We start from the raw sequence: 14,900 nt of genomic DNA, 5'->3' as shown, positions 1-14,900 counted from the left end.
GTAAATTTATTTACCTTTTTTTACTCTAAATATATAAAATTACTTGTCCTGACTGACTGATTGATTATCATCGCCCAGAGCAAACTACTGAACCTAAAGAGGTGAAATTTGGTACACAGTTAGGGTACGCCTTCTTAGTGTGCATTGAAAATGCACACTAAGAAGGGATTTTTGAAATCCCCCGTGGGGGAGAGGGAGAGTATTAAGGCTTAACCTGAAGAACGGCTTCTACTGTACTATTTTAGATGTGATTTTTTGTTTTCAACTACGTTTAGTCTTTATTGAGTACTTAGGTGTATTAAATTGATAACATTTCAGACATTGTTATAAATATTTTTATATATTTCAATTTTTTAACCAAATGTTCAAACCATTTTAAATTTGAATTTGTTATTGCATATTGGTTTGATTATAGAATGATTGTAAACGTTCCAGAAAATTAATCAAATTGAAAACAGTTCATTTGATTCTCAGCAATTCTCATCACTCTCAGCAGTAGGTGTTATATAACAATTACTATGGTTGTTGAAATACTGAATATAAATGGGGTTTGCTTGCAAAATTCGCACGGGCGAAGTTGCGGGTAACAGCTACTTTATAATATGTTTTGACCAAAACTCATATTTAAAAGACTTATAATTTATATTAAACATTGACATATTAATTTTACCATATTCATATTATTATTATTCTTTTATAACTGTAATAAATAACTTCATTACTTAAGTTGATAATTCTTCTCTAAGATTATATTCTTTAAATAATTATATTTTAAATTTAGTTTATTATTAAAATTATCTATTATTATTATTATTATTCTTGAAATAAACTTCAGATTTTTTTTATAAATAAATTATTTTTTTTACCTGTGTAAACTAACTTCAGTTTCTAAAGTTCTTTCATGTTCTGCATCATCTCCTCCAGACTCTGCATCTTTAACATCTGCATCACTTCCACCACCCAATTCTTCAAAGAACTTCTCTTTTTCATCAGCTGAACAACTCTCATCTAAAATAATTTAACATTTATTATAACTTGTTTTTTATTTCCTGAAACGTGTTTTACTATTTATTGACTGTTGAACACAAGATTGTGTTATAAGTGCCCGAAACATGTAAAAGTACCCGTATCAACTGAATAAAGATGGAAAAAACCAAGTGTTTAATTAATAACACAATCTTGTGTTCAACAGTCATTTATTATAACTGTTGAAAAGTAATCAAATCAAATTTTATTAAAAAATAAAATATCTCAGTATACTTCACTCATTTTAACTATGAAATCCTTACTTAATTCAAAGACTTGTTAATAAACAACATCTATTTGAATAATAAAGCTTGATTCAATTATTATTACTATATTCAACATATCGATAATAAACAGTTATGATAATTAATCGCATACTGTCAAGATCGGTTTTATTATTGGGCATACCTAGGTGATTGCCTAGGAATGCAAAGATATGGGAGGATGCCAACCTTATTCATAAACAAAAAAATTTTTTAAAAATCAAAAAGATTTAACAATCTAATTCTAGAAAAATACTATACCAATATCGACACCCCCTCTGTGCATAAGCAAAATTATATATGAGCATAACAATGGGTTATTTCATTTAAAATAAAATTTTTTAAAAATCAAAAATGTATCTACAGTAGACCCCCTATAACGCAGGTTCCTATAACACAGATTCCTATAATGCGGCGAAAAAATTGCAACAGTATTCGTATAAAGACGCTAAAAGGGGCACATAAAACGCAGTAAAATGTCATTGCCGACTCATGTCGTGACAGAATTGGTCGAATCTGGACCAATAGACGCGCAGCCGAACTACTTACACACTACGGAGAGTTTAAACAGGTAAGTTGAGTTTACTATCATCTGTACAGTATGTAAATTAGGTACCATAAGTCTAATACAGCACTGTAATTTTATACATTTCTTGTGAAAGAAACATTTCTTATTCAATGGCCATAAAAATTATTTCTATTAATGATGTCCCCAAAGTTTAATGAATTTTTCACAGAAAAATAACTTATCAGAAATCGCGGCCACCGTTTGGTGCGCTGCTCTGCGACGAAAACAAGCTTAAGCAATGGCGATGTCGAACAGTGCACACTCGGTAAGTAATCCTACAATTTTTTGTTTATAGCATAGTTTATACAAATTATTCCCAAAAAATTATGTGTTTTGGAAATGTTGAGTCGAATTAGTCAAGAATCGATTAATTTTATGGAAGAAAACCTTTCAAACAGCCGTAATCCGTAAACTGCACACATGCCAGGCTGTGATTGGCTCATGTATTTAAGGATTCCTACAACGTGGAACATATCTACCGCGTTATAGGGGGGTCTACTGTATAACTCTCCATACTTAGTTTAAATTATTTTAACTTAGATATAGTGGGATGTTGGACAGGTTTCTAAAGGCAATTATCACGCCACTTTTAAATGCAAATTAAGACTTGATGTTAATTGCATTTCTTATGTAAATGAATATTATTAATTTAAATAAATATTATTGTAACTTACTGCTATTTTAAGGAACAACCTGTTGTTTTATTTAATTTACAAAAAACAGACAAAAAGAATTAGGTTAAGTGGCAAGCAACATGACAANAAATAATAAGATAAAATATAATGTGCTTTGAAAATTACACAGCAAATGTTTCTTCTCCATTTTTGAATGTTTCAAATGGAACAGCTTTTTACATAAAGAAAGCTTCTAAATGTGGCTGAAAACATTTGTAATTCAGAATAAAAGTTGCTAGACAAGTAAGGAAGGTGTTTTTTGTGTCAGTGTATATTGACTCATAGTACTAGTATTAAGTCAACTTATAACTTAATTTGATTCAAACGGCATATCCAAAGTAATTTCAATTTTTGATCTACTGTATTTGTTCAGATAAATTTTCTTTGTTATTATTTACTTTCACTACATATTTTAAATTTGTAAGGTATTATATTAATTGATATAATTTTATTGATAAAGAAATAGTAAATGGACATTGTGAGGTTCCAAAAACGGGTTGAAATTGAAAGTTATTATAAAAATTATTAAAACGAAACTAGAAAAACTTCCATTGTTAAAGCCAATCAAAGGTCGTATTAGTTGTCCAAGTCATATGAGACGGAGACAAGAAAAAAAAACTAATGTCAAATGCAACGCAACAGATGTAAACAAACATTGACCAGTAGAGATGGACCTTTCACAAGGCGCTCATATACAAACAATTAGAACATAGAAAAATTCTGAAAAGGGGAAAGGTTAATGATAAAAAGGGCATCGCATCAGGTCGTTAAAATTCTAAAACGTCACAGACTAGACAACGAGGTAAAATATGAGTGCAGGTTTCAAAGTTCCATCAGCACCTTCTGTCCAGAGTTAACGGATGGTGTCAGGTAGATTCTCCGAAATAGACCTTTCTCGTGACCCGAACATGTCTCGTCTTTCACTTAGGGACAGACAAGGGACCAATTGGAAAGCTGAAAAAAGGGAGGTTGAGCCAATCAGAATAGACAAAAGAAAGAACGGAGATTGATATAATCCGTGATCTTCAAGGACAGAATCACTTTCCATAAACTATGCAAACTATGAACCTACACATGATTAGTCAACACACAAAACGCAGTTTTCCATCCACTGTGCCCAACTGGTAACCTGTGCCACTACAGACTCGGACTGTGTCACCAACGCCAACTGACAGAGTCTCCCCACCTTAAATACATGAGTCCTTAAATACAATCACAGCCCAACGTATGCAGTTTATGGACTACGGCTGTTTGAAAGGTTTTCTTCCATAAAATTAATCGATTCTAGACTAGCCCAGAAGCCACAAATCGACGAACAAGAAACAATGTTGATGCCCAGGACATCAGAACAACCAATTGTTTTAAGGAAAGCTATTTTTTCTAGTGTAAGTTTATTTCATGTTAAAATAAATGGTTTTTGTAAGATACTTGACATCTTTGTCTCTTCCACCACTACCCACATACAAAAGGACCCTAGACCATCACTGAAGTGCAATTAACTGATTGTTCTTAAAAATAGGCTTGCTTACAACATCAGGTGACAAAAAAAAAAAATCAAATTATATAAATTTGGAAAATGGTCAGTATTATACAGTTGACTCCCCCATAACACAGTAGATATGTTCCGGTTTTATGAATCCATTTTCTACGAGTCCTTAAATACATGAACCAATCACAGCCCAACGTATGCAGTTTATGGACTACGGCTGTTTGAAAGGTTTTCTTCCATAAAATTAATCGATTCTAGACTAATTCGACTCAACATTTCCAAAATATGTATAATTTTTTGGGAATAATCCATATAAATTATGCTATAAACAAAAAATTGTAGGATTATTTACCGAATGTGCACCATTTGATGATGCCATTGCTTAAGCTTGTTTTTGTCATGGAGCTTGCCATTGAATGGTGCTTGTGTGCTTCCTGATAAATTATTTTTTTTGCGAAAAATTCACTGAACTTTAGAGACATCATTAATATAAATATAATTTTTATGGCCGNCCGAAATAGACCTTTCTCGTGACCCGAACATGTCTCGTCTTTCACTTAGGGACAGACAAGGGACCAATTGGAAAGCTGAAAAAAGGGAGGTTGAGCCAATCAGAATAGACAAAAGAAAGAACGGAGATTGATATAATCCGTGATCTTCAAGGACAGAATCACTTTCCATAAACTATGCAAACTATGAACCTACACATGATTAGTCAACACACAAAACGCAGTTTTCCATCCACTGTGCCCATCTACTGTATTCTGTTTATAATAAGTTTGGTATCCATTGTAAACAAAAGTGACATCAAGTGATTTTGATATCACTCTAATATTACTATTAAAAAATATTTTTTCTATTAAATATAGATAAAAACAAAATTTTAATTATTTTTATTTATTATTAATTACCTAGTATGTGGATTATACTCTTTCCAGCATGAACATCATCTCGAATACCAGTTGCAGCTTGAATTGCCTTAATCCTCTCCATTCTTCCACTTTTTTCTCCAGTCCATAAATATATATCTCGACCAACATCCAAAATAAAACAGTCACCTTTGTTCATGGAATCAATACTTAGCTCCACTTGATGAACCCTAACATTGCGACGACCTTTAACTTGAAATAATCTTTTTTCTACTTCATCTGTTACATGTCGAAAACCAGAAGCAACTCCACCTTCTAAATATCTATAATAATCAACTGACTATTAAATAAAATATTTATTTCCTCTAAAACATCAAATAAATCTATTATTCTTATTTTTAATGTAAAAATTTGAAATATTAAAAATATTTAAAATTTTCATAAAATTTTACTCTATAGAAATATCTACCTAAATACACAAAATATAAATAGCAAAAATTCAGATGTTAAAACAATTTTATATCGTTGTTTTAAATAAATATAGGCATCGAAATAAAAGTTTATTTTTATTAAAAATATGAATATAACATATTTCCACATTAAAGTAGACATAAAAATCAAATGTGATAACTACAGAAAGGATTTTAAGGTGTGGAACCTTTCCAAAAGTATAGCTGTTTTCATACGTATAGTTTAAGATATATATTTTGGGGCATAAAATGAAGCAAAATGAACACACTATGTTGTACTATATCTTTTTGAACTTTTTCTATTTGAGATTAGCCCATTTCTCCCTTTTTCCCTCCTCTTTTATGATTCAGCATCTTTTTCTGCACTTTTTTCTGTGTTTTTAAAAGATTAGACAGAAAAATAAATAAATAAATAAATTATTTTTACTCTTCTTGAGCAGCTACATAAAATCCCTTACTCTTAATTTGTAGGGCAGATTAAGACTATAAAATGGTATATTTATAGTCATTGTAGCCCCAATAGTTTACAAGATAATGTAGCAAAACTCCACAAGAGAAAATACAAACTTCAACAAAATAGTAAGGTTCTATTTGCCAGTTCTCCATGAAGTCCATACCCAGTATATAAAAAAGACTCAGAAAAAGATAGCATTTCATTCTGGCCTTGGACTCTGATGGATAGTTGCTCTATATCAAGGGTTGCCAAACTTTTTTGATCATCGACCCCCTACAACCACCATACTCAACCTTTTTTTCTCTCGGGCCACACACACATGATAGCTATTTCAAGTGGGCCACAACGTAACAATTATAATAAAAATCTTACTTAATTTCTCATTTACCCTAGAAATTTAGTGTGACTGTTGATATTGCGAACATTTTTTCACAATTTCATTAAAAATTTTTTTTTATACTCTTTCTGCCCTGTGGGCACTAAGAGGGCCTCATAGCAGGCCCACAATGGTGCGACCAGGTGGTGAGGGACAGGGCCTGACATATCCGAACGGACCACCCCCATAAAATTTCTGGGGATTCCCTGACCCGACCAGATTTGATTCCGGGTACCCCAGAACAGTAGGCTGCCACCTTGACTGCTTGGCCATCTGGCCATCAATTCATTTAAATCAGGCTTGTAACTGCTACATGCTATTCGTAAAACAGCATCCAGGTGTGAATCAGTAAGCCAGTTTCTATATATGTTCTTTGCATATTTCATTTTTGAGTATGAAGTTTTCACATAGATACGTTGATTCGAACAACGTAAGTCAAATTTGAGCAACTTTTTTTACAGTCTTATATTGATCGGGCACTACTTTCCAGAAGTCAACGTAATTATTTTTCACTCTCTTTCACGTCCGGGCCACTCACAAAAGCTCAGTGGGCCGCATGTGGCCCGCGGGTTGAATATGGTGGCCCTACAAGTTTTCGAAACCTCACATCGACCCCCACCAAAAAGTTTGTTACAAGCAAAACAAAATACTTACTATTTTAATACATTTCTTTTAATTTTGCATTTTTTTTTTTNTTTAGTAATAAGTCAATAAGAAAGTTAATATATTTTCAGAATAATTTTAAAAATGATTTTATGCACTTTTCATATACAATAACTCAACAGTACAATATAATTTTATTGCAAACAAAAAAAAAAAAAAGACATAATGCAAATGGAGAATCTCTAGTCTGATTTCTTAGATTTCCCAGACAAAACAAAAAACAACAACAACAACATATAATTACAATTAGGGTTTCTGAAACAGGATCCCGCAATCCTGGTTGTTTTTTTAACTCCGGAAATTTTTCTTATCCTGGAAAATCCTGCAAATTTCTTAAAAATCACCTTTTTTCTTATTTTGTGTTAAGGTTAAGGAAATTTTGCAAATAGAAAATATAATTAACTCATAAATTGTCAGAATACATTTGTATTTATTAATTTTAAACCTCCTTATTAGTTTTTTTTTTTTATTCTTGTTTGTTATGGCATGTCACAAATGGTCAATAATCAATAGCTTATTTGTGGCAGGACTCTCAAAATTCTTTACCTGTAATATCTGGAATAATTGTGCTTATGCTGTCTTAATTTTTAACCATGCCCAGTAGCTTCAATAACTGTGTAACACCAAGTTATGCAATTGGGCAAGGATACAAATGAGTATGAAGTCTGCAAGTATGAAGTTTTTCTTCATAACCTGATTATTAAAGACAAATGAACTGCTGAATTATTGGGCTATGTTGTTTCTATTAAAGCAGTTGAGGTAGACAAATCAAGAATACTAGAGAACAAAAGAAGTACTACAATCTCAAAACGAAATAGAAATCTTTCAGGATACAGGTGAAAAAACATATTTGTCTTCTCTTAAATGCATTAAACATGATTCCACTCACATCAATTAAATCGGAAAGGGCATTCTTGGAGTGATCGGAGTATTGACCATCTTTGCTTTTTAAAATCTTATAAAATTTACAATATTTTGTATTATATTTTATTTAATTAAATAAAAAGCAAAAATTACCTTCTAAGTTAGGAGTTTGATCTAAGTTCATTTTTTTTAATTTTTAACTCAATTCAAAGAATTTCTTTTTTTTTTTATTGTTGTTGTATGCAGTTTCCAGCAAACTTTAATAAATTTTTTTATTTGTGAAAATTTCTACATAATTCAAAGGTAATTTTTAATATATATCTTATACAGCATTATTAATATGATTTTGGAGGTTACAGAATGTATTAAATTACTTTAAAAAACGAAAAATAATTATATCATTTGATTTCATGATATTTTGTATATCTTAAAAATAATTAATTTTGTCCCAGAATTTTCCGGGATCCCGGAAACAGTTCACTTTTATTCCAGAATCCCAGGACAAGCAAAAGACCAGGAAATGAGAAACCCTAATTAAAATAAAAGAAAAAAAAAAAAGAAAATATTTTAATTATTTTTTTTAATTTAATAATTTCATCTACAGTATGAACTTTTTAGATGCTTAATTAACTTATTGTATTTATCTACATTTTTAATTTCTAAATCATAAGCACCTTTATTAAAAAATAAGTCTAAAACTATTACAGTATAATTTTTCTAAATTTCTGTAAGTTGTAACTGGGAGAGACTGTATACAAGTTTTATAAAGTTTAACTAATACCATTTTAGAGATATATCTGTGCCCAGTTCAAGTTTTCTTTGTCTATTAATCTACCAAAAAATATGACTAATTTTTTATTTATTTATTTAAATTAAAATTTTAAAAATCTCTAGTCTGTTTTCATTTTAAACTATGTGATGCTGCTAACTAGAATGTTGATGCCTCTAAACTGGGTCAGGTACTATATATTGTACCTGGCCCAGGACCCCTAAAGTTGTCAGGTGCCTCCTCACAGAAAAAAAAATCTTGGCATGAAATTGAGGAATTATGAGTCCAGGTACAGAGGGTTAAAAATAACAAGTCTTATGGAATAAAAAGTCTGTTCAAAAAAATCCGGTCATTTAAAGGGGATGGTTGGCATAAAAGGATGTTTATACATAAGCCCAGGATTATTTTAACTGAGTAATTTATTTTCATAATTGAAAATTAAATCCTTTTCATTCTGTCCAGGAATGAAAAGGATTTAAAGACTCAATTTAATTATTAAGGACTCAAACATTGTATTACCTTAATTTTCAATTATGAAAATAAATTACTCAATAAAAGAATGTTCATCTGGAAAGGTTTTATTGTATTTGAATTAATAAACTTATCTGATAAGTTTCTCAAATATTAATTACTCCAATTCAAATCATTTTTTTTTAGACTAAAATTTTTTTGAAATTTCTAGTCATTGGGCTATACAGGGTGTACCATTTTAATCAATTCAATGAAATAACTCAAAAAATACACATCCTACAAAAAAAATTCATTGAACCAAAAATGTTTGACTTTGAGGGGGCCACACTTGATGAAAATGATGTCAGTTTCATTTTCTTCAATGGGAATCCCCATTTTTTATTGCTATTTTGATTCTAAATCAAAAATAAACAAACTTTAATCTAAAACATTTTTTTCAAAAGATGAATTAATCAGAAGTTATGGGTTTGACGTTTTATGTGACTGCCACATTGTGCATGCATGAATCTGTGGATGTCTGTGAATTTAACTGAAGGAAAGGAAAAAAATGCTAGAAAAGTTGTTATGAAGCTATTATTATTTGATGAAATCAAGATCAATGTCTTCTCTTTATCACATGCTTGATGGCTTTAACACGCTGAAGCACTAGTTTTCTATCAGTTCATTACTAGCTAAAAAAGAATGTGCCCACCAAATAACATTTTCCTAACAACCTTTTTCAGTGAACTTCACAGATATCCACAGATTTATGCATGTACTGTGTGGCAGTTGTGTAAAAGTTCAAATGCTCATTACTTTTGATAAGTGCATCTTACAGTATGTTTAAAATAAAAGTAATTTGTCCTTATCAATTCCTGTGTAAATTCATTTTATGACAGGATATTATAATATATAGAGAATTAAAGTATTAAAAACCTGATTAACATACTTGTGAAGTATTATTTCCTAACCAAAAATGAATATTCCAGTCAAAATGTCCACTTTTTGTTTTTCTAGTCTGAAATATAATAAAAATTAATTAAAAACTATATTAATTATAATAATTTTCAAAAATTTATTTACATCATTGATTATGTTTATTTGATACACATTCTAAATTAATACAAATTAATAAATAAATAATGATTGTTAATTAGTATTTAAAAAAAAAAAAAAAAACAAGCTCAATCTTACTTACATGTAATAAAATGTAAGAATCTCCAGAATAGAAACTTCCATATTGTTTAGGATCTATTGGTTTCACTTGCATTTGCTGAAAATAATTATTGATACTAATTTAAGATTTTTAATATATAATAATTTAAACAAATATTAAATACATATAATTTATATTATGCATTTTTCTGATTATATTTTCCATAGTAATTTATTCAAGATAACTAGCAAATGAAGGAAAATACAGTGAAATTTATAGCTTAGCAATCAAAATTAAGAATCAATTTATATATTGTGTGTTTTGTTATATATGATAATCCAAATAATTAATATGGTAAATTCTCTCTCTTATACTGTATACTTTATCACTTATATTTTTTAAAATATTACAAGTGCAGCAAAAAATTAGAATAAATTACTCAATCCAATATTTCTTTGAATTAATACATAGTATGGCATCAAAAAAACTTCAAATTGAATGTTTACATTCAAATGTCAAACACTTAATACAAAATCAAATGAGGAAAACAGCTAATTATAAAAATAATGTCTAACCAGAACATAAAACATCCTTTTAATCTCTGCTCTTTACAGAGGTGCATTTACAGATAACAGCGACTAAGTGCTCTGACTACTATAAATTGACAATTTGTCTATCAGTATGCGAGTTTAGTTTTACAATCTGAAATATTTGTTTTATCTCCCTATTAAATTTCAATGACCGTGAAATATTTCCAAAATGTTTTAATTACATAATCATATTTTTAAATGCTTTTATTTAACTTGCTCTGTATTGTCCTCAGATCTGGTAACTCAAATTTCATTCACTTCTAATCAAGATAGAAGTCTGAAACTTTGAAGACATTTGATAACAATGCATTTTAATGATGTTTCAAAGAGTGCCTACACTGAAACTCAATAAACATAATCAAATGTAGAATTTAATCATGTGTGTGCATTATAATGATGTTAGGATGACCCCACTCCCACCATTCCCTACTCCAATCTTGAAAACATGGCCAATAAAAACATTTTTTTTATGTATTAAAAATATTTGTTATTACTATCATTCTGGTATTGTGAAAGTAAAATGCTCACTTTTCGACCCAAAAAATTGGCATTTTCATTTAAAAAGGAATACAAGCTTTTTATTTTAAGAAAAAAATATAAATTCTCTAAACTTTTAAAAGATGAGAATTTAAATGATTGTAATTCATTATGAATTTCAAATTACATTTGAATTTGTCAAAATTGTGGTTCCAATTGTCAAGTATAAGCAGAAATAAAAAAAACCTAATCATAGGGCCCAAACTTTGGGGTCCTATATCTCAAGAATGGGGCCTCAGTGCCAAATGATATCATCACCATTATTCTCAGGAACCTTGAAATTAGGGAGAAAATCAAAAATCTGATCCTATACCACAAATACACATGTACTGTACATGTTAGTAAAACAACTTTTTGTTGCAACAGGGCAAAATGTAGCCTAACTCCAAGGAGTTTCCTTTGATGACTTCAGTGTCAGTAGCAGTAAGCTACGGATGGCCAGATGGCTGAGTGGTAAAGGTGGCAGCCTATCGCTATGGGGTACCTGAGATTGAATCCTGATGGGTCAAATAATCCCCTGGAATTTTTCTGGGGGTGGTCCATCCGGATATGTCGGGCCAAAGGCCCTCTTAGTGCCCACAGGGTGTAGAGTTAAAAAAAAAAAAAAAGNTTGTTTTATCTCCCTATTAAATTTCAATGACCGTGAAATATTTCCAAAATGTTTTAATTACATAATCATATTTTTAAATGCTTTTATTTAACTTGCTCTGTATTGTCCTCAGATCTGGTAACTCAAATTTCATTCACTTCTAATCAAGATAGAAGTCTGAAACTTTGAAGACATTTGATAACAATGCATTTTAATGATGTTTCAAAGAGTGCCTACACTGAAACTCAATAAACATAATCAAATGTAGAATTTAATCATGTGTGTGCATTATAATGATGTTAGGATGACCCCACTCCCACCATTCCCTACTCCAATCTTGAAAACATGGCCAATAAAAACATTTTTTTTATGTATTAAAAATATTTGTTATTACTATCATTCTGGTATTGTGAAAGTAAAATGCTCACTTTTCGACCCAAAAAATTGGCATTTTCATTTAAAAAGGAATACAAGCTTTTTATTTTAAGAAAAAAATATAAATTCTCTAAACTTTTAAAAGATGAGAATTTAAATGATTGTAATTCATTATGAATTTCAAATTACATTTGAATTTGTCAAAATTGTGGTTCCAATTGTCAAGTATAAGCAGAAATAAAAAAAACCTAATCATAGGGCCCAAACTTTGGGGTCCTATATCTCAAGAATGGGGCCTCAGTGCCAAATGATATCATCACCATTATTCTCAGGAACCTTGAAATTAGGGAGAAGTCAAAAGAAAATCAAAAATCTGATCCTATACCACAAATACACATGTACTGTACATGTTAGTAAAACAACTTTTTGTTGCAACAGGGCAAAATGTAGCCTAACTCCAAGGAGTTTCCTTTGATGACTTCAGTGTCAGTAGCAGTAAGCTACGGATGGGCAGATGGCTGAGTGGTAAAGGTGGCAGCCTATCGCTATGGGGTACCTGAGATTGAATCCTGATGGGTCAAATAATCCCCAGGAATTTTTCTGGGGGTGGTCCATCCGGATATGTCGGGCCAAAGGCCCTCTTAGTGCCCACAGGGTGTAGAGTTAAAAAAAAAAAAAAAGCAGTAGGCTACATTGCTCCATATACAATGCCAAGTAAAATTAGGTACACCAGCATATAATTTTGAACACTCCAAATTTGTTTCTGCAACTGATACAAACTATATGAGTTTTGGTTTTTCTTAGGTGTGTTAGGCTAATATTCAATCATAAAGCTTTTAATATTTTTTTCTTAAATATTTAAATTTTCTTCTTCTTCTGTTATCAATTATTTATGTAAATATTCTTTTAATTTTAACTAACCAATGCATTGCGCTGCTGACTAAATGCACAGCCAAATGAATGCTTTCAATATTCATTTTGGTTGGCACTGACCAACACTTTATACATGCCATTTAGAAAAATCAATATAAAACGTTTTAATTGGTATAAATTTGAGCTTTTGTAATTCTGAGTAACATTTTGAATAAAATTCATTTGTTTCCATGCAATTTTATCTTTATAAGCATAAAATTAAGCCATATAACTGATACCACTCTACGGGGAAATCTCTGCAAATTTTGACCTATCAACCCAAAAGTTTTGCAAGCACCTCACCGATAATGAGAAAGGCTTACTTTTAAAATCTGAGCTTTCTAGACCCAGTAGTTTCTTCTTTACGAGCGAGTTTCTTTTTTACAGTGCCGAATGAAGAAAACAAAGAAAATACAGCTTTTTTGGCAATTTTTGCATATTTCAATTGTATATTTCGGCAACTGCTTTATAGAAAATCTTGAAATTTTGCACATTGCCTAAGAAAACAGTTTTCTTTTGAACGAGATATTTGAAATTATTTCAGATATTTCGAGGGTCAAGAAATTGACCTCCGAAAATCAGCAACTCTGATTCTTGTATATATAGTTAGTCAGTGACATTTTTACTTGGCGAGTATTCACTGCCCTGATTCCTGATATATCATAAGTTACAGTGCATTATTGTTTAAAATACAAAATTTTAAGTTGTTTCTAAGCGATTTTATTGAATTTAGTTGAATCATTTGCATTATTTATTTTGTATTTTCTGTATAACAATTTAACAGAATATTTACTGCATTCACTTTCATGTATTAAAGTACTATCAATACATAGCTTAAACGAAATAAAATACACTCATAAAATCTTGAGAGTCAGATTCTAAGTATTTTGCCATTTAATTTTTCCATATTATTACAATTTTACTTTCATTTGAGTTTTGCTCTATGTATTATTCATTGTACAAAAAATAAAAAGTAATAATTTTTATTTTACATTTCTTCTTATCATTACTGATCATTAATTCTGCCAAATGAAGGAAAATACAGTGAAATTTATAGCTTAGCAATCAAAATTAAGAATCAATTTATATATTGTGTGTTTTGTTATATATGATAATCCAAATAATTAATATGGTAAATTCTCTCTCTTATACTGTATACTTTATCACTTATATTTTTTAAAATATTACAAGTGCAGCAAAAAATTAGAATAAATTACTCAATCCAATATTTCTTTGAATTAATACATAGTATGGCATCAAAAAAACTTCAAATTGAATGTTTACATTCAAATGTCAAACACTTAATACAAAATCAAATGAGGAAAACAGCTAATTATAAAAATAATGTCTAACCAGAACATAAAACATCCTTTTAATCTCTGCTCTTTACAGAGGTGCATTTACAGATAACAGCGACTAAGTGCTCTGACTACTATAAATTGACAATTTGTCTATCAGTATGCGAGTTTAGTTTTACAATCTGAAATATTTGTTTTATCTCCCTATTAAATTTCAATGACCGTGAAATATTTCCAAAATGTTTTAATTACATAATCATATTTTTAAATGCTTTTATTTAACTTGCTCTGTATTGTCCTCAGATCTGGTAACTCAAATTTCATTCACTTCTAATCAAGATAGAAGTCTGAAACTTTGAAGACATTTGATAACAATGCATTTTAATGATGTTTCAAAGAGTGCCTACACTGAAACTCAATAAACATAATCAAATGTAGAATTTAATCATGTGTGTGCATTATAATGATGTTAGGATGACCCCACTCCCACCATTCCCTACTCCAATCT

The 14,900-nt window shown here is 30.1% G+C and overlaps 1 protein-coding gene across 5 annotated transcripts in view; it reads right to left on the bottom strand.

The window, feature by feature from the left end:
- The window catches only part of LOC111632284 (gelsolin, cytoplasmic-like), an 89,141-nt gene that overhangs the window by 33,521 nt on the left and 40,720 nt on the right, over positions 1-14,900 (bottom strand). For 4 of the 5 annotated variants that reach the window (XR_002757834.1, XM_023376679.1, XM_023376677.1 and 1 more), the window contains exons 1-2: positions 4,932-5,208; positions 867-1,008 (exon numbers count right to left, since the gene is read on the bottom strand). Coding sequence is in view for 4 of the 5 variants with exons in the window: in XM_023376679.1 (XP_023232447.1) it covers positions 867-1,008; positions 4,932-5,088 (299 nt within the window). In the remaining variant the exon portion in view is untranslated. Of the gene's footprint in view, positions 1-866; positions 1,009-4,931; positions 5,213-14,900 lie in introns of those variants that run through there. The other variant, XM_023376680.1, reaches the window with a different exon arrangement.

Source organism: Centruroides sculpturatus, unplaced genomic scaffold, assembly GCF_000671375.1.
Source record: "Centruroides sculpturatus isolate CEXI.00-Female unplaced genomic scaffold, Cexi_2.0 scaffold543, whole genome shotgun sequence".
NCBI lineage: Eukaryota > Metazoa > Arthropoda > Arachnida > Scorpiones > Buthidae > Centruroides > Centruroides sculpturatus.
The sequence above is the reverse complement of the archived record's forward strand: the minus strand, read 5'-3'. Positions and strand labels throughout refer to the sequence as shown.